At 37.6% G+C, this 21308-nt stretch overlaps 2 protein-coding genes across 2 annotated transcripts in view; both read right to left on the bottom strand.

The window, feature by feature from the left end:
• The window catches only part of rabgap1l (RAB GTPase activating protein 1-like), a gene marked incomplete at its 5' end in the record, with an annotated part of 94874 nt that overhangs the window by 43430 nt on the left and 30136 nt on the right, over window positions 1-21308 (bottom strand).
• gpr52 (G protein-coupled receptor 52) lies at window positions 11374-17694 on the bottom strand. Its single transcript, XM_014007296.1, has one exon. It carries the CDS (start codon window positions 15805-15807, stop codon window positions 14689-14691), a length of 1119 nt encoding a protein of 372 aa, XP_013862750.1. The 5' UTR covers window positions 15808-17694; the 3' UTR covers window positions 11374-14688.

A 21308-nucleotide genomic window follows, 5' to 3' on the forward strand; every position in this document is an offset into this window, starting at 1 on the left:
GAAAATATGCTAATCTCTAGTGAAATAATAATAATTTTCAGCTACAGAGAGCAAGCAGGGAAATGTTTGCCAACGTGGAGCCAAACAAGAGCCTAATCCCAGTAAACCAACTTCCCAAAGTCCAGATCCACATCACATCATGAAAGCCTAAATATCTAAAGGTTCAGTTCTGCAACCCAGATAGTTCAAAGGGAGGAGGAGCAAACTTACAGCATAAACCCTGACTGATGATTATTAGGCTACCTTTTCTTCATTATCTAATTTTATAGTTTTACAGCACAGTTGGTACCATGGAAACATTGGCCAAGACCGGCAACAATTTGGCTGACAGCAAAAGTTGTAAACACTTTGATTTAATAAACCATGCATGCCTTGGCTAATTAACAGCCTCATTACTCAAAAAACAGCAAAAAAAAAAAAAAAAAAAAAAAAAAAGTAGGAGAGGACGTCCTCTGCATTGCCTAATCCCCCTTCTTTCTCATTTTTTATCTTTTCTGCTTCTTCTCTGCTATTTCCTTCAACRCAGTCCTTTAATTTTGATTTTTCACTCCCTGCTTGTTTTTCTTCCACATTTTTTTCTCCATCATATCCTCTCTTATTTTCTGCTTTCATGTCAAACTGTGCTTTCACTTCGGCTGCTATGTAAGCTTTTACTCTGAGACTAATGTTTCGCAGTTTTGATGCACTACAACAGTGACTAATCAATTATAATCACATTGAAGTACATGAAAGGTAGGCAGGAGGACTACTGCACCCAACTTATTAGGAGGTAAAAGCGAGTTCAGCTGAGCCACAGTTAATGTCATCGTCGTACAACCTACAGATATTTTACTTAGTTTACTAGAACATTCCTTTGACCTAATCTGCTGAGCCAAGAATAATCATGATATAAAATGCCCACTGTACTTTGGATGCTTCATGTAAATTAGGGCATGCAAATTGTATTTCCCTAATTATTATGGTATAAAACGAGTATTTTGATGACTGCAGTTAATTTATRTACTGAAAGCAGCAAAACAGCTGAGTGGCCAGCATGAGGACTCTGTCATTATATTAATCACATACATTATTCATTAATTAATACAGAATGACAAAAATCATTTCAGCAAAATTACATAAACCTAAAAAAATATATAAAAAATACAGAAGTATTTGTAATGGCTCAAACAGGAGTCTATTCATTATAATAACCAAATCTAATGAGTTCTAGATGTGCTGCTGGTAGAAGGAGCATCAACACCAACACTGTCGCCAACAACCAGAGGATAGTCCACCTACATATCATCTGCGATAGGTGGATTAAACAAAAGGCTGTCAGAGCGATCCAGAAGGCTGTTAGCATTTGTGAGCTACCAGACAGAAGAATGACGAAGGAGCTGCATCTGTGATACGACCAGGGCCACATCTGCTAATAAAAAGGCTCATCTTAACTGGAGGTAATTATCTTGTACTCTAAAAGTGTGAAAGTCAATTTGAGCAGCAAATATCCATAACTTCTACCAAAAAAAACAAACAAACAAACAAAAAAAAGATTAATGGATACCTCGATTGGCATAAGCAGCCAAGGAAAATTTCATTAAGATTCCCACAGGAGTGAGAAGACAAAGGCTAAAGAACCTGTGTTAAAATGATAAAAATAACATCCAGGTGAATGCCAGGATGTAAGTATTCCTAGCAGAGTATTGCATTAAGAGCAAGACTATCAGTCTTCCTTTACTTTGTAAATGCTCTCAATGTTATGGCTAATTGGTTTATACACACATTCACAAGAACACACACCAGTCAGGCACATAAACTGGAAGGCAAAGAACTTATTCTTGGAGGTAAATGTCATCAGGATGCTGATGTTGAAACAAGCACGAGCTAAACTTTTCCTTTAATAATACTAACAGATTTATACCTGCAAGGTTTTTATGTTGACTCGCTGAAGAGAACAGAACGGATGGAAGAAAATGATGGACGATAATAAGAGGAACAGACAGTTAAAGGGAGAAGTAGAATCAACATAGATTAAAGAGAGGTTAGTAAGAAGTGTACACAGAGGGGGACGAGAGGCTTCTTCTAACTGTAGCCTGGGGGCTTGCTGGGCAGACGGCCCACTACTCAGATCTCACACACAGGTTACCCATTTAGCGCATGCAGCTAAAAATAAAAACTGCTGATGTGTCTGAAGCTGCTCTCTACCTCTGACAGCATTTTATTTAAAAAAAGAGCTTGATTGGCGATTAGGAAGTTAAAAAACATCTTTCCTCTAATAAACAATGATTAACCTGGGGTGTTAGGAATCAAGGCAGATAAACAAACATCTGTGAACTCAATGGAATTTGCCTGGTTAATTAAATAAATGTTAAAATGATGTTTTGTTTCTGGTCAGTACATCTGCTTGTTTGTGAGTCTGTAATGGTTTTACTTGTACTTTAAGAGTATTCTATTCTTATTTTTTTTTAAACTTTACAGAGCTGAACATTCAAATTTATTCTTCTTATGGTTCGCTAACAGCTGCTACATTGTCCCAGATAGTAACAGACAGCTTTACCAAGCCGTGCAAATTAGTAACACATGGCACATAAAAAAGAAAAACKAACTGTCTGATTGCACTGAGGACAAGATCGTTTTTAAATATGAGATACTTTGGCMACAAAATGTTGAAAGGCCAAATAAATGACACTAATAATATTTTCATGCTACATAAAAAAGTCAATAAATCAACATTTATAGAAACATTAATCTGTCCAACAACAGCAGACAGTCTCATCAATAAGTCCTTGAACAAAATAACAGACTTTGCCGTTTTAACATTTGCAAGTTCTTGAAAAACAAGTAGTGTTAAATGGCACTACTGAAGAAGAAAAAAAAGTGAAGTATGTCTGTCACAGTCCTGATTGCATGATTCTAGAGCATGAAGTTCTCAAATTATCCTTTTCTTATGAAAGTAGTTTGAGAGAAGCAGCCAGACTTTGTTAAAGTGATGAGGACAGAGCMAAATGTGAGCGTTCAATCATCTGAACACTCAGAACGCATAAGACCTTAGTGACAGCACAGCTAATCAAAGATGACCTTAACTAGTGTTAAAACTGCTGGGAGCARCCGAAAGACAGATTGCATGTCTGAAGTGACACACAGAATAATGATGGAGAAAACTATTTCCAATGTAGAAAATCACTCGGGTTTTTTTTTCGGACAATAAAAATGACGAAATTGACAGARTGATTCTCCCAAATCCAGTTAGGTTAGCTCAGTGAAGAAGAAGAAAAAAAAGGTGATCAGCGCTCACAACTCGTACATAAAACTCTTTGGTCGGGTGCACAAAAATAGTTACGCAAACAGCACTTTCGGTGAGAATAATCTGATTTAATAGTTTTAGCTCGATACATTGAACATCATGAACACATTAAACCAAACATAATAATAAAAAAAAGAATCAAGCTACTAAAATTTCTCTTTAACTCAAAAAGTAATGAGATTCCTACGTCACCCTGAGGCCTGCTATCATTACAGCACTCATCTCCATATTCTGTCAAATCCAGTCACTGATCCTATTTTCAACTAAAAGGCTTGTGTCTAGCATTGTGGGTCGATTACATAAATTCAATAGACTTTGACAGCATTTCTCCATAGGGAATAAAAGAACAAAACTAAGTGGTGCCATAACTGGACCTACATACAGCCTGAGTGAAGAGTGCTGCATTGTAAGCTGTTAAAGAACAATTACTCATATAAAAGAATCAAAGAAACTCGAAAAAAAAAACTTATCTTGAAGAGAATGAACAAGTCTCAAGATTAATCTATTTAAAATTCACTACTATGAAGTTAATAAATCTCACTTTGTGAAATCACAATACAAGAGATAAAAACCTAAAACAGGTTTTATTTTAAACAACCTAAAAGTGGGTCAAATAAAAGTGATTTAACTACCAAGTCCAGTTTATAGACATGATGCACCATGTCATTATCTGCAGACACACCTGGCTTCTATAAACACTCCTTATTGCTCCTCATTGCTGTGGGATGCAGAGAGATAATGTATTGGTGTGATATTCAGAAGACACAGCTTGATAAYTAAAAACCAGCTCCCCTAGAGACCTTTGTCCTTGGTTACAGACGAGGAAGTTTCTGCAGGCTTCCCTGGAGGGTTGATGGTGGGTGGCGGCGGAGGGGGCAACAGCTGGCCCGCCTGGCAGATTGCACATTTGTCAGCCTCGGCTGCGCTGTGGTGGCATTTCAATTGTTGCGATGCTTTTGCATTTCAAAAAGACAGGTTGGCAGCAAACACTCATTGCGCCGACAACAATTGAAAGAGCAAAAATAAATAGATTACTCGCCGCAAAATTATTAACAAGGAAGCAAATCTGAGAAAACAGTAAAATATAACCACAAAGCACTAAAAATACTCGAGTTCTCTCTGCAAATGATAAAGTGTCAACACCATCATATTATTTATGGCACTTATTAGAAGGAGTTTGGTCCCTCTTGCACCAGTTTGAGTCACTTTATTGCTATTTCTTGTGGTCTGCTTAAATCTAATCTTACACTTTGGGTATTTTCACAAAACACTTCAAGTCCGAGCTTGAAGTGTCGGATGTTTGAGCATGGTTTCTGAACAGACCAAGAAGGCCCCCCTTTTTTATTTTGCATAGGTTTTCTCCAGATACTCCAGTTTCCTCCCACGGTCTAAAAACATGCATGTTAGGTTAATTAGCAACTTCAAATTGTCACAAGGTGTGACAGAGTGTGAATTGTTATCTGTCTTGTTTGTCCCTATGTGGCCCTGTGACAGACTTGTGACCTGTCCAGGGTGTGCCCCGCCTGTTACACATTGACTGCTGAAAATAGACACCAGTTCCCATGTGACCTCATACAAAAACTGGGTAAAGAAAATGTCTGGATTAATGTTCAGCACTGTTTCAGTCTGCTTTCCATAGGAACAAACTTAGTGCTGAAACAAGCAAATACGCCCTCTTATCTCTACCTCTTCACCCTCGCCACCCTCTCTGACACAGACACACAAACCCAAATGCATGCAGAGGTCAGTAAATAAAGTGCATCTACCCTCCAGGTAACTTGCAAATTTTCTGTGTTGTTGTTTTTACAGGTAGATATGAGTTAAATCTCTATTATGTGGGGACAGAAGAAGCCAGGGGCTAAGAGGAAGAAAGCAGAAGGTCAGACACTTCATGGAAAGATGCAAAACTGTAAGAGCAGTGGCTTTTGAAGTTGTATGAGTTGCCACTAGAGGTGCACCAATAAATCAGCAACTAATTTCCTTAATTTTGGGAGATGGGGTGATAGTTGGATAAAATCGGTGAAAAAGATCAGTTTCTTATCTACCCCCACAAAGATCTGAAAATCAGCCACTGTCCCCTTTTGCTCTGCTGTGAGCACTACCTAATGTCCAGTTTAAATAAGTTTCTATTGTTTAAGTGTATTATCAATATTTTTCAATAAAACAAGATTGGAACATTGAAGGTGTATTGAGACCTTATAACACTTGACAGTGATGGTTAAAAAAATCAGTATCAGCCAAAATCTGAATCGGCAGGTCCAACATTTTAAAGATCTGTGATCGGCCAGAAAACTACAATGGGCTGTGTTGCAAAGATGATTCAGTAATAGTGCCTATTTACAACAAAAGTAATCTCAGGGCATTGTACAAAAACAGCAGGGGGGCCCAGACATCTTTTCCCACAGGGACGTCTTCAAGCTTTTCTGGGAGGATGCATTCCCAGGGCAGCCGAGAGATTTAATCAAATGGCTCTTCCCCAGGGTTTCCTGTCTGTCAGGGGCCTCCTTCTGTGAGGCATCCTTACCAAAGACTGCAGAAGCTACACCAATCTGTCAATCTCACATCCCATTTTTCCCTCACTGCTGAACAAAAACCAAAGATACCCTGGGTGCATGGTGCCATGAAGTTTTTTACTTCCCTTCCTCCTCAATCATTAGCTTCTTTCCTCTTACCCCAACAGCACTAAAATGCTGCATATTGAGAACTAGTTACATCAACAACTGCCTGAGTTCAGTGGCTGAACAACTTCTGCTGAATAACTACCCCGTGTGTATACAAGGGAATCACTGCCTCAGGACAGGAAGACAGAGGAAGGGCAGGTAAGAGGAGGAATGAGATCTGCTGAGGAGCCAAGAGGGTAATTCGTCTGTCTTCTGGTATTTCATTCAGCCAAAAAGCCCTGAGAGAGAATTAGATAAGCTGGCAGAGCATCTGCTGGCAAAGCTTCAAGACCTAAGGTCTGCAGTGAGGCTAACAATGGAAAAACAAATTTGTCCTTGACTGTTTATTATTGTGCTTGTCTTTGTCCTCTGTGTATAAATGGTTATAGCCAGAATATTGCTGCAAATGATCCCCAATAAAACTGAAAGGAATACAAAATAAATTATAAAAATGAAATATAGCTATGTTACTGGAACACCAAAAGTAATCAAGTACTGATCAGAGGCAGTCAAGGATAAGGCATTGAAACACAAACTATTTTGTACCTTGAAAGAGAAAAGTTTGCAGTTCAATTGTAAGTTGTACCCAGCACAGTAGTGAGATATTGTTAATGACTGAAGAAAGAAATGAATTCATCAATAACTGAGAATCCCTAATAGTTCAGTAATCAAAACTTCAATGCTACTGCTTTAAGTAAACAAGCAGGAAAATTTAAAAGATGGACCAACCAATACTAACCAAAAAAACTATTTTTTTCTGGCCAAATGATTTTGTTCAAATTCAAGCAGAATAAATAAATAAATGATGTCTACTAGTTGGATTTCCATGTTACGTATGTACAGACAAAGTACAGTCCCAAAAAAAGCTATGAAAAACTAAAAAAATAGAGTTATAGATTTTGATAGATGATGGTATATTACAGAAGTTCTATGCTGGTCAAGGGTTTTCTTGTTAGACACAAAGTCAGTGCACACCAGACAAAAAAAATCAAGGATGGTACAAAGTAGAAAAAAAGCAAACACCGGAAACTCTCAATAAGAGTCCATTGTGGAACAACTTGTGAAACCAATGAGCACATTTTGGAGAGTAAAAGCACTTAGAAGAGATGGAAGAGAAGGCCTTCACTTTAGTTAAGTAGCCACTGATGGATAGGAAGTCTCTACCAAAGGCAATCATCATGGCCAAAGGAGAAATGAAAGTACTGAACTCAAAAGCAGCTGATGGAGACGGCAAGTGACTCCACATTTTAGACTTTTCCAGTGGTCCAAATACAAGTCACTCACCAATGAGYGGGTAGGTAGGTGTTGGACCTATTGCTCTGGAACTGTTTGACAAGATTTTGCTTCTCAATGGAGAYTGAAGCAATAAACATTTTTTTACCAGGGCAATTAGGAACATGGTGCCATTAATAAAAATTTAATGCAATGTCCCTATGGTGTGCTCTGTTTAGAGGTTCTTCAAATGCACTGATWACACTGTAGGCACTTTTGAAGCTTCATAATTTGCTTCAGTCACTATAAAAAAACATACAGATACATTGCACACACAGTTATTTAATTTCGTAGTATTTTGGAAAGCTAATATGAATGCTGTTCATTCTTCACTCGCTACAGCAGTGGTGAATATATTAAAAATGGAGTAAATTTCTGTTCAGTTCATAAATTTTAATGGTATATTGTATAAATAAATGGTACTTGCCTTTCAACACAACAAATGATTATAAAAGCATCTAAATAAAACTTGCCAATCATTCTGCATATTTAAAATAAAATAAAAACTCCAAAAGGAGTCACTTTTTCATTGATACAGTATAATTAAACATATTTAAGTGATGATGATGATTGTCCCTCACCCCTGGTCTTCTTTCTTTTAAAATTAGTTAACACTATTAGAAGCTGTAACAAGCACACCTGTCCACTATCAGACCACAATCYGCTTATCATTTATTCAAAGAGTCATGCAAGATGCATAAGAGTTGGTGTGTGGGTGTGAGAGTATCCTCATTATGCCATCAAAGGCTTTTGGTGGCCACTGCAAGGCACCACCATTAGCACTCTGAGACAGGAACTGAATCACTCCAATTATGACTTCTCCACCTCAAAAAAGGGTCAGATGGTTCTTTCTCAATCAAGACGGAAGGAGGAAAGTAGCAGGATGGAAAGAGAAAGAGAAAATTAGGCATGTGCTGCAGTTTGTGGAAATGAAAGGGAAGTCCTAATATAGTCTTGGCCATGAGAAAAGTAGTTGTTCAGCTGTCTTGCCAATCTGCAGCATTTCGAGAGGCTTCCCCAATTCTACACTGAAATGCACCATCAGACTTCCAAATATGGTTTAAACATTAGAAAGACAGAAAATCCAAGTTCATCGGGGCTGGGCGACAGGGSTGAAAAACCCATCACGATATAAACATTTCATATCAGTCCATATCGATACTTGATTAGGTTTTTTTGTTTTGTTTTGTTTTACCTATTTAAAATAAGGACCAGGAGAAAAAAAGGATGATTAATACTGCCAAACCAGGGTTTTTACAAAACTTCTTTAGTTTAATTTAATAGTTTCTTTTTTGATATTGTCACAATATTTAATACAGACACAACTTCACAACGGCAACACCTAGAACTTCAGTTCTAATTACTAAATTATTATTTAAATGTGTTTTGTTTGCAGATGATACAATATTTTTTGTTTGGGTAAAGACATGTAACGGATGTTAGAGAAAAAGCAAACAGAATGTGTTAATATACAAAACTGTTTAAACTTAATAAATTATCACTAAATTTGGATAAAACTAATTATATGATATTTACAAAGAGACAAAGAACTGTTCACAGTCCATTTAGAGTTGATGGTGTAGAGATTCATAGAGTCAGTGAGATTAAGTTTTTGGGTGTTATTATTGATGAGAAGCTGACATGGAAACCTCAAATTATTTAATAATAAAAATAACTAAATCTATTGCATTGATTTATAAAGTAAGGGATTTGTTTAATGATAAAGCTCCGTATAAATTACATAACACATTAATTGTTCCACACTTGGTCTATTGTGTTGAGGTATGGAGGAAAGCATGTAAGACAATTACAAATCGTGTTTTGGTTTTGCAGAAAAGGGCTCCAAGAGTCATCACTCGAAAACATTACAATTATCCAGCTAATATATTATTTTATAACTGAAATTATTGAAATTTTACAATCTGGTTGATAACATTTTGTTAGTTATGTAAAAGGYTCACAAAAATACATTACCTTTAAACATCCAGAAAATCTTTGCAAAGAGAGAGAGCTGTTATAATCTTAAGGGGACAGAGATGTTCATGAAACCTAAATTTAGAACATGTTTGAAAGAACGCTGCACCTCAATCCAAGGAGTGAGATTGTGGAATGATCTGGAAATTGATGTTAAAAGTGCCAAATCACTGTACATGTTTAAGAGAATAATAAAGGTTGGATTGTTGACAAAATACGAAATAGTATAATGTGCATTCATACAAATTGTTGTTCTGGGAAGATTTTTTTTGTTAACTGAAAATTACTATTGTTTGAATTTATACTTGAGAAAAAAGGGGCAGATATTATAATATTTTTTCTTCTCTCTGCTACCTTTCATTTCATTCTATTTTCTTTTTTTATTGTATATAGAATTTTGTTTAAGAAATGAATAAAATTTGAAAAAAAATCAAAAAATTAATTACTACATTATTATTATTTATTATTATTACTAAATACTAACTAATTATAAAGTAATAAATAAATTTTCTTGCCTAACATTTTTAGTGAGTGTAGTATTATTACAGTTACTGGATGCATAGTTACTTCTTTGCCTCAATAAAAACACTGACCTACACACAATTGTATATTTTTGAACCCTAACTCAATACAAAAAGTGATGTCATTGTTATAGGGATGGGATTAGGAGATAGACTGGGGGAAAACCTGTAGTTGGGTAGTTGTTCGAAAAATGAATACCTCGTCAGATGACATTTATTACTTTTTAATACTTTTAAATTGGCCTTAATTTTGCAAATTTAATTTATTACCTTTTAATACCTCTTACAACCCACAGACACACTGCAAACTGGTGACGTGACCTTTCCTCTTATCCAAAAATTCTTCTCAAGCTACTGAACTCACTTTCTCATTTCACTCCTTTCACAYAGTGACTGGTGGTTAAACGTGAAACTGCCCTTGTTACTCAACAGGTTGTTGCTTACCAAAGAGTGAGTGAGTTGATGTCACCAACTTTGCTCAGCTGGGCCAAGAGAGGTTGAGCTGCTAAAGCCTTTCCTCTGCCTACATCCCCCAGAATGCCGTTCAGTTCTGGATTGGAGTTTAGTGACATTATCAACGTTCTATCGGACACATTTCTATTGATATTGATCACATTTCTATCATGATAGATATCATTATTGATTGCCCAGCCCTAAAGTAGTCCATATATACCACGAAAGAGATCAAGTGGTTTTGGTTTACAAAGACAACCAGAGGAGAGCTCACCACCAAACAATAAAAACATGACAAAACCCTAATTTCAATGAGACATAGCTGGCACTCAAATTAAAAGAGAAATTGTAAACGCCTAAGAAACACGAGCTGAATGATCAAGTCACTATTCTCAATTGCTTGTGTGAAAACAATTACCATTTCTCCACTCAAACATGGTAATGGCAGCATCATGCTGTGGGGATGTTTCCTCTGAAGGGCAGGAAGGCTAGTCAAGATAGAGGATAAAATAAAAGTCACACTATACAACAATACTGGTCAAAGAAATCAAGACAGCTACCTGAAGGAAGGAGATTCGGGGAAACWCTTGAGCTTCCAGCTTGGTTGAATATGAACAATTTTGGAAAGTATACTGGGAAAGTGTGCACAGCTTATGAGAAAATTCCTATGAGGGTTTGAAGTTGTCATTGCTGTCCAAAGATGTCTTAATAAAAAGGTACTAAACAAAGTGAATACTTTATAAATATACAACCCCTAACTCAAACTAAAAAAATAGCCATTATTTATGCCGTACTACAGTGACTACAGCACATGTTTTGTATTTTATCACGAATAAGATTGCTTATGGTCGCCATACCAACGTTTATATAAAGAAGCTATTACTTAATAACATTCTTTACATTGAAAGCTAGTAATAGTTAAGTCAACATAGTTTCATTTATTCTTTAAATGAGTGTTCAGCAGAAACAATGAGGGTTATTAAACACAGATCAAGGGTTACCTGTTGAAACTAAGGGAATATAAAAAAGTGACAACACAGAATGAATCATCAGCTATGTTTTTACATTTATTAGGTTTGGCAGCAAACAGCAAAACCATAGCCTTTGACAAAATTTAAAAATAAAAAAATAGATATTGTGTAACAAACTCACTCTCTACTCAAAACATCAGCAGCTTATGCAGGTCAATTTACACAAATGGGTACAATACTTGGATTAACCTTTCATTTTATTTTGTTTTGAAGGGTGATGTGGCGTTACGGCAGAGTACAAACATTTACACACACTTTTCATATAGTATTATATACAGTATATTCTTTAAAGATCTGTTCACAATTTGATAATTTATAAATAGACATCTATTATCTTCTAAACTCTTAGGTAAAAGTTTGTTTCAATGCACTTTAAAAACAAGAGGAGTTTTTAACGAGACACATTTTACTTTTTTAAATTTCCTACCACTTTATGGTTAGTGCAATGCAGACACAAACTATTTTTTTAAGTATTCARTAAGTGGCTCTGGGATTGTTTCTGTAAAACACCAGTAATATGATGAAAATATCCTACTAAGTCAAGGAATATTTGTGCAACTTCCGACCAATCACAGCAATCTGGGAGTTTAAGATAAGAGAAGTCATTATTTTCACTTCTAAATGTATTAGAATAAATGAGCCAGTTTAGGTTATGTTATTACAAAATGTTACTTTTTATCATTATATGTTGTTTGTTACCACATTGTCAAGATTATACAGGACAGACCAGCACAGTTGCTATAAATTTTACCTACCACCTCACTGCACCATGCTAAAAAGAAGCACCAAAAACACATCCTACTGAAATTAAATAAACCAAGTACTGGTTTTGCAGTGCTTCCCTTTTGTTATTATTGAAAGGTATCRTGGCACTGAAAGACAAGGACAAATTCGCCATGTTTTGTTACACTATAAATGAAGACCTCAACAACTTAGCCACTTGAAGGAAGAAAACATATTTACTGTTAAACAAGACTAAAACAACTTTTTGTTCAAGTGGACCTAACTGAAGGTATCACAAAATTATTAAAAGGAAAATCTGATGTCCCTTTAAAGGGTACAGTGTGACAATGTATGTTTATGCAGCTGGAAAGATTTTTTAAAAATGCAGCATGTCTATGTAATGCTAATTACATCAACATGTTTCCCCTACAAAACACATGTTTAGGCACATACAAAGAGCAACTTGTAGTGCATTAAAACTGCATAAAGCAATACTTTTAAAGCAACACAGAATCTGTTCTTGATTATYATTAACATGAAGGCAGTAGATCTGTAGATAACCCAAAAGAGACATTTTTCTACTGTGAATCTTGGCTTAAAAACAATACTGCAATTACATTCAAAAAGGGGAGAGATGATTCAGCTGAAATGTTCACATAGTTCATGTTCACGTGAATGTGCGATTGACAGATTTCTACACAACGCACAAAAAAATAAATAAATAAAAGCAGAAAGCTGAACCCTCCTGCTTACAAAAAGTAAAAAAAAAGTTTTACATTAAGGGACAGCTTACACAAAGTACACTTAAGCAGCATAAAACCAAAAATAAACTATTTTAATATCAAAGGGCTAGATTTGTTATTCTTGCTTGTTCTGAACCAAACCGTTTGGAACAGACACTACCTGCGAGGTCTAAACAACAACCTATGAATAAAGGGACATCTGTATATTTTTTATATAAAATATTAAGTTTTTATTTTTCTGCAAAATGAAATATATTTTATCTTGAATCTAACGATTAGAGCTGGAATAGATACACCACTGATCTTGAGCAAAAGGTGAGAATCACAATTAAACTCCTTTGACAACCTATTGAATCTGCTTTATATAGCAAAGGTCCAAAATTTAGGAAAGTCACTTAGTTCGGAGGGTACAGTAATGAAATAAAAAATGAATTAGTCAAACTAAAAATAATTCCCTACATCCAATATAAAGCCCACATAAATGTTATCTGCTGAACTATTCTTTGTCACTTGGCACAAATGACACATGCACAGTAAAAAAAAACTGGGTTAAAGATTTGTCCAGGAAAGACTAAACATTAGGCATTAAGTCATCTGGACAAAATGGATTTCTGGTTAGCGCTGTAACCGGTCATATTTACTAGCAGAAAAAGTAGTAGTAAAGATTAAAATGAAATAAGATAGAAATAAAAAAAGCACTCTTTAACACATGCCAAGTGTAAAAATTTTCAAATCAGTGGGGTTTTGTCCTCACAGCAGTGTCAAACTACATCAGATTACAATAATCTAAGACTGCATTCACTGCTGCAGCAAAATAAATCTACTACCATTTTTTGAACAGAACCAAGTCATCCAAAGCCTGTTTAAAACATGAAGTTTACACTTCTATTAAAATAAATTTTCATAGCAATTTGAAACTGTGGGTTAAAGGCAAAATCTAAGAGGTGCAACTCAGAATATTTGCTCTATTAGATTAAAAAACGTTTTTGATGGTGGCTAATTATTTTTAAAAAGTCACTGCAAGTCGAGAATCCAGATGAAAACAGCAAATTCTTGACTATTTTAAGGGATCAAATTGATAAAATAGGTTAAATTCACTGTGATGATTAACTGCTGAGAGCATCAACCTACTGCCCTCAATATAAAGACTTAAGTTTAAAATACTGGGAAAAAACATCCCAATCCTTGGTCTTTTCATTAAAAACAAGGTGCTTTTCAGTAAAAGTGCACTAATTATTAGGTGATCAACCATATATGGTGGATTTCAAAACAACCAAATGAGTGGAAACTGAATGAGCTAACAAAAATCCTTATAAATTAAAGACCATTATAAAGCTGACCACTAGACTCCAAATTCAACAGTCAGATCAATGGCTGGCAAAAGTGAAAAAGTGGCAAACCACTTGACATCATTACTATGTTTTTCACTTTCTTAGGAGGAAATTTAAAAAAAAAGAGCAGAAAAAAACTGCTCACTTTCCCCAAACAACAGTCATGGCCAAAAACAGTTTGATATTTACCAGCAGCTATTGTAATGGTCAAATCTGCATACTTACATCCGTAAAGCATCTAAGAACCGCCTTAAACAGGATGTTGGCCACAAATAAATGCACACATCATTTATGACCGACAGTCACAGGAAATTATAAAGAAATCCAGTGAAACAGGTAAACAGATTTGTTTAGATGGACAAGCATGAGGTGAAAAGGTCACATTTGGACTCTTATTTGTATTAATTAAAAATTTATAGCACTGTCTGCTGAATGCTAAGTCTTATGCGGAAGAAAACAACCCCTGGAATGTAAAAACCGTAGAACTACTAAATGAAAGCCATCATTAAATTTGCCCATCTAGACTCTGTCCATCTCCTTGAAAACTTGCATTTTAATTATCTTTTTTTACGCATGAGGTAACATACATGGTATCACCAAAAGGGTAAAAAAGAAATTCAGCCCTGCCAGTTTAACGGTAAGTTAAATAGCCATTAAGCTTTAAGATCTGTTTTTCCACACTCTAAGCAATTTCCCCTCAGATGGAGCACGAGTTGGCTCTCTTTCTTGGTTTGGGCTCTCTTAAGTCTCTTTCATCTGCAGCGCAATGGCTAAAGGAGCACATAGTCTGCGACAGTCTGCGCATGCCCAGGCGGAATACGCTGTTTGACAGGCTGTAGATTACACAGTTGCAAAAGCTGTTGCTAATGGCCAACCAGGTGGTGATAAAGGACAGGGCAGGACTATTGAGAACATGGGAGCTTTCTAGAAGAAAGTAGATTATGTAGGGCAGCCAGAGCATATAAAAAACACTCGTGATTCGAAAGAGCACCATAGCATAGCGCCTATCTGGCCCATGCCCTCCATGGTGCCCACCGTTATTCCCCTCACCAGTCTCCATCTCTTGGCTGGGAAAGCGTGCCCGCCGTTCACTGATTTCCCTGTTGTGCTGCTGGCAAATGCGAAAAATGTGATAATAGGTAAAGCAGACCACAAGCGCAGCGGGCGCGTACAGAAAGCACACAACGAAGCCTGTGAAGAGGGCAGAGGTGGGCCACGATTGAGCGCACCATTCAAATATATCCCCGTGATATCCTGGCTTGCCCCAACCAAAGAAGGAGGGCAAGAAAACCAGGCTCGAGTAGACCCAGATGAGGGCGATGCAGCCTCGCAGTCGGCACGGTGTCACCAGCTGATTGTACGACAGCGGTTTAGTTATGGCCAAGTAGCGGTCCACGCTGATACAGGCCAAGCATGCCATCGACACGCTCTTCAGAACWGAAATGACATAGCTGAAAACTTGGCATGTAATTGGTTCCTGGACACCTGCTGGGTAGTGGAGCAGAGACAAAGTTGGCACTAAGCAACTAAGACCAACCAGTAAGTCAGCATAGGCCATAGTCTGGATGAAATAGCTGGTGGTGTAGTGATGCAGCAAAGGAGCACAGTGAAACACGAAGATCACAGTCAGGTTTCCTGCAATGATGAGCACTGTCAGAAGCACAATGACGGCAGTCTCCAGGATGCAAGCCTCCAGGCCTTCTTTCGACCCCCAGCCCAGGGGACAGGAGTGGTTGGACACCCTGTCAGGAAAGAAATCTGTATGGCTGTTGTTTGCAGAAATCATGGGGTCCACCGTCAGTTCAGACTGGTTCATTGTTCTTGGTGCTAACCAAGCGAGTCAGTTTTGTGGTGAGCCACCCATGAGGCGGCTGTCCTGAAACTGGACAACTGCCAGTCCCCCCCTCCAGTTCTCCACCAGGCGTCTGCAGCTTCACTCACTTCACAAAGTTCAATATTTTCTCCAGCACACTCGAGATTTTGTTCACCTTTCTCTCACATAGCTGGGTCTCAATCAAATGAACAAAGACTGCAGGAAAATCAATACAGCCTCTGGGAGGATAGGACAACCTGTTTGTCTCTGCTTTCCAATCATACATGGTAGGTGAAAGTACTTGGTGGATATGTCAGGAGTAGAAAAAAAGAGAGAGTTATTCCTTCAGTGAAGGTAATGTGAGGGAACAATAGTGCTGCTGACAGCATCCATCCCAAAGGCGAGTTTTCCTGCTGCTTTATGTCCCGGTCTGTTGGGATCAACGCATGATTTTGATGAAAGTTTCCACCAGCAGGTTGGGGATTTAAACTGTTGTCACACGGCAGAGAGCACAGAAGATGTGAGGAACAAATCAAGGTTAAAGCACAAAACAGAGTATAATACTCTCTCTGCAGGCAGACTATCAAAGGCAATACAAGTGCTTATGGCTCCAATTTTAGACTTAAAGAAAGGTTACGTTTGTCTTCTGTTACCTTTAAAAAAAGATTTAGGAAGCCTTTTTCTTGGGGGTGTGAAAAAACAAACAAAAAAAAGATTTTTTGCTTCAATCCAAAAATTCACTTTGCTGTGAGCGGTAGGGGTTTTTACTGCATAACAGCAAGCTTCCTTTATTTTGGTGCTCCTCTGGTCAGTGTCTGAATCCCATGTATGCCCAGCTATTGTCTGAATCAAAACACAGACACAGGCTACAACAACACAGGGATCTCCACAGTAGATATTGTCACAGCTCTCTCAGAACATATGATAGTGGGGGAAAACGTGTTTACAAGGCATCTCCTGGCAGAATGAGATAAAAATAAAAATAAAATAAGCCCACCAAAATGTTTATGTTCCATCAATAAAGTAATCTACAGATGAGATCCAAAATTACAAATGGTGTTGTGGACTGCAAGCTGCAGATAAAAAAAAAGAAAGTTAATGTCCTGCAGCCGATTAAGGTGCTGACTGTCAGATTACCATTTACTCCCAGGCAGGCAGATGGAAGGACTCTCCAGGAGCAAGGAGCAGGAGCAGAGGCCGGCTGACTATTTCAGTGCTCCCCTCACTTTAACTCCTCAGCAATCCTGTGGCACACAGAAATCATTTATCCCATACACTTGCACCCGGCATTTTTGCTCTGATACTGAAGCACCGGCAGTGGTTGGTGCAACCTGACGTCTTCTCCTCGAGTGCTTCAGGAAACCAAGAATTGTCACTGAAGTTGTAAAAGTGTGGGGGTCTTATCACCTCATCTTTTAGTCCTCTGTCAGTTGGTTATTTGTTGTGAACAAAACACTGGCGGCACAACAAAAAGAGGAATCCACTCTAGCAGCGCAAAAAAAAAAGATGAAAAAAAAAAAGATTAAAAAACAAAAATTCCCAGTTGGAGTCCCAGTTTTTAGCAGTGTCCTTTTCCGAATGGTCCCTTTTACCTTGGAAAGAGCGACTGATGTTTTCAATAAATAAATCCTTGGATCTCATCATTAGAAAGGAACTGAATGGAATGCATCTATCCAAAGCAACAAMCCCCCAAAAAAATAAATGAATTMAAAAAAGATGATTGCGCTGATAGAAATGAGTTAAATCTGCAGCGAGGGAAGAGAGGGGACGAGGAGTCCCTCAGCCCTGGTGCAGTGAAGAGAGATGCTGCGACTGGCTTACACTTTTCTCCCTCCCAACACCATCTCTCTAGCCTGCTCACTCAAGTCTCGCTCTCTCGCTCTCTTTTCTCTCTCTCTCTCACACACACACACACACACACACACACACCCCTCCCTCTGCCTCGCTGATCTCCTGCCTCCTCCCCTCTTGGCTGCACCTGAGGCTTCCTCAGACATTATCCTGTCTCTCAGATCAGCTTTCTTTCTTTTCTTTTTTTTTTTTTTACACCACAGGTAATTTTGGATACATTTCCTATTTACATATCACTTATCTCTCTCAGTCTAATTTCTATTAATTAAAGCCTCATCCACCTCCCCCTTTTGTTTAAGTCTCACTTCATCCTCACAGTTTCCAATCCCCATCTACTTTTCTAATTTACACGAAATAAAATAAAAACTAAATCTAGATTTAACAACATTATCATGAAACATTTGGGCGGAAAATCAAAAAAAGCATCAAAGTTGTTTTCATTAAAAGCAATAAACATTAATTTTAGTTAAATTTTACCATTAAAAAGAAAATATCTTTTTTAATCATAAATAACATCTGATTAATCATTCCACCTCGCAAAACGCACCCCCCTACAGTCCAGCCAGACACCAGGTTCTTCTGATTCCTTAATTTATTCATTATTCAAACAACAGCTCAGTACAGTTATGTGTGCCCCGTGGTTACAGTTGCCAGGCATTTCGGCCGGTCGGGAGCATCCTCTGGACAGTAGACGATAAAAAGGATCAAGCGACAGCTGAGCAGAGGACCGATGTGAAAGTGGYGATTATAACAACTTTTCTACAACAGTTTTCATTTTAAACTATTGGAGCAGATTGGAACAAGTGAGGACTGACTGATGGAAAATGTTGGATTTAAAATGGTTACTTTGGAAACAACACTGCACCTGGAGGGAGTGAAAGGGAGTTTAAAAAAAGCAGCACAAATAAAAAGATGATTTTGTGGCAGAGCTGCACTAAAATGAAAATTTTATAGATTTCTACAGTTTGAAAATGGCAATGTTTGTCTTCCAGCTGCTGCCTTTTGCAGGGCCAGTGATTGTTATTTTGTTCTATGACATTTTCTTTAAAAATGAAAAGCTAAAAGGAAAAAAAAGTTATTTTATCAAACACATCATGCAAAGCTTAAAAAAATGTTGCAGTGAAGTCAAACTAAGCTTTATTCCTAAATTTTGCATCACATTTACTCACATTTTCCTGCAGCACAAATATGAAAATGCAACCTGGAGCCCTGAATTTTGAGTTTTAGATTTCTAACACGTTGCTCTATCCGAGCTATAGTAAGACAGCATGTTTATGTTAGAGATTTTAAAAGTCCTGCAAACAATTGAGGCAGAGTGTCAAAACTGGTGTTTATATAGAATTATAAGTACTGCCTTAAATCTGGTTAACTGGCTGTTTACTGTTTATTAGGCCAGCTTTGACAATACTCCTTTATTTGGAGAAATCGGGGGAAACTATATAATAAATAAAACCAGTGGAGAAAAAAAAGGACAACTAAAAATATTAAGAGACAAAGTGAAGACTAAAAACAGCTCAGGTAAACAATTCTACCGTCTTCCTGAATGGAGCCAGTCAATGGAGCTCTGTCAGCACAGCGCTCTTTACCTTCGCTGGTGGACACGCTGAYGAAAAACATGACCAGAAGGCTACTGTTAATAATTCATTCTGCTCCAAAACAAAGCCAGCAGGGCCACTCGGAAACAAAGGTGGAGGCTGATTCACCTTTCAGTGTTTCCCAGCACCCCGTCCTCTTCTACCTCAGGGCTCCAGCTGACTTCAGAAATCAACAGCAATGTGTTAGAAAAAGTAGGGAGTTTAGACCCTACATTAAAAAGTGCCTGGCTCTGAGGTCTATTTTCAGAACCGCAAACAGCTAGGTGGGGTACTCACCCTGTGCTTCAAAGGCATTTTAACAGTAAAAGTGTGGTTTAATAGCTATCGTTCAGTCATACCACCCTGAACATGCCAGACCTCATCTGATCTTGAGAGCTAAGCAGGGTCAGACCTGGTTAGTACTTGGATGGGAGACCACCTGGGAACGCCAGGTGCCGTAAAACAGCAAAAACAAAGAATGTAGAATTTGTGCCGACATTGGTCACTTGCAATAGAAAAACATTTGACCATGATAGGTCATGGGTCGCCTTCTAGAAGGATATCAAATCATCCCAATTCTGAATCATAAAAATGACAACAAAATAAATTTTTCGAGTCAAAGACTGTATGTTCTCTAAAAGCAGCCCACATCTTTGATTCACACTGTCTGAAACATTAACCTGTTTGAATCAAGTGGAAACTTAAAGTTCATGGTATTTCAAAAAAATAATGAGCTAAACCAGTCATTAGCTCTCAACTGACCTTTTCACACTATGACAACCAAGACAAGCCCTTATTTAGGAGACTTTTAGTCATTCACATATGGACCAGTCCAGCCAGGCAGTGTGTGATTACACATCTGAGGTCCACGTTGCACAATCGACACTGGCTTTGGTTAGAGTGCAGGTTTTGTTTGTGTCATCACTCACTTCAGTCTACTCCTGACTACCTCCTACTCCAGACTCAGACAAACCAACGCTCCATCAATCTGAACCTCCTACTTGGCACTGACCACCAACCTACTGTGGCCCCCAAAAGTCATATTAAGAATAAAATGGCCTACATTGTTACCAGCCTCTTATATTAACAGTTTGTTGAAGGTTATGTGTTGATTATCAGGCTAAATGTTTATATACATTTATATACGAAAGTACCTTTAAATTAGATTTTGCCTAAACAGCAAAAGAAGCCAATTTGGACCAAAACATCCATTTTCCTTTGGGAAAAATCCAGTTGTTAATTCAATCTTCTCCATAATAAACAGGGTAATGATTCTGCTGTTTAATTTATTCAAGTTTATTGATTTACATTACACAAGCCGTTGTGGCTCTGCAGTAAGGAAGATAAAGAAGAACAACGCTGCTCAAGCTGTGAGACTCCAGCCAGAATAAAACTAACATCAAAATGTTGTGATACCGGAGGCTGTATCCTCTTAATCCGAGCTGTCATATCTGTGTCAGTATGGCTCAGAGGCTAAGCTAATACTCACCAGAGGATGCATCATTACTGTACTGCAGAACACTTACAGTTATGACATTAATATCATTTGGTTACGCTTGCACTGTGATTGCATGTTTTATCCAAAAAACAAGAAAAATGTAAGTTATGAAATCAATAAACTCTAAGTCCATCTTTGCTAAATTTAATTATATACTGTGTTTTAAATTTTATTTGTACCATTAACTCCTGTTTATTTTTCAAGGTGCCATCAGTTTGCTTTAGTGGATTCCTTGTGTGAATAATACTTTGTGAAGAATCACGCAGCAATGAGATGAGCAGTTGTGCTTTTAATAAACCCATATTGTAGGGAGGAGAAAAAGGAGATGGTGTTACTTAGCCATGGAAATGAAGTGCAGCTGGTCCCTTCAGATACAAAGATGTGGATGGCATAAAGACGAGTGTGTGTGAGGTGTTAGGAGGCTTTGATTAACTTTAGACTATTTTATTTCATCTGTAGTGGGAGGTCTTMGACTAGTGAAGCAGTAATGTTTCTGTGGGGGCACAACGTGCATCTGTGAACTGCAGTTTCATCTCTGAGGTTAGAATTAGGTCTGGGCAAGAAAACACAATATATATATA

The sequence above is a fragment of the Austrofundulus limnaeus genome, unplaced genomic scaffold, assembly GCF_001266775.1.
Source record: "Austrofundulus limnaeus strain Quisiro unplaced genomic scaffold, Austrofundulus_limnaeus-1.0 Scaffold41, whole genome shotgun sequence".
Taxonomy (NCBI): Eukaryota; Metazoa; Chordata; class Actinopteri; order Cyprinodontiformes; family Rivulidae; genus Austrofundulus; species Austrofundulus limnaeus.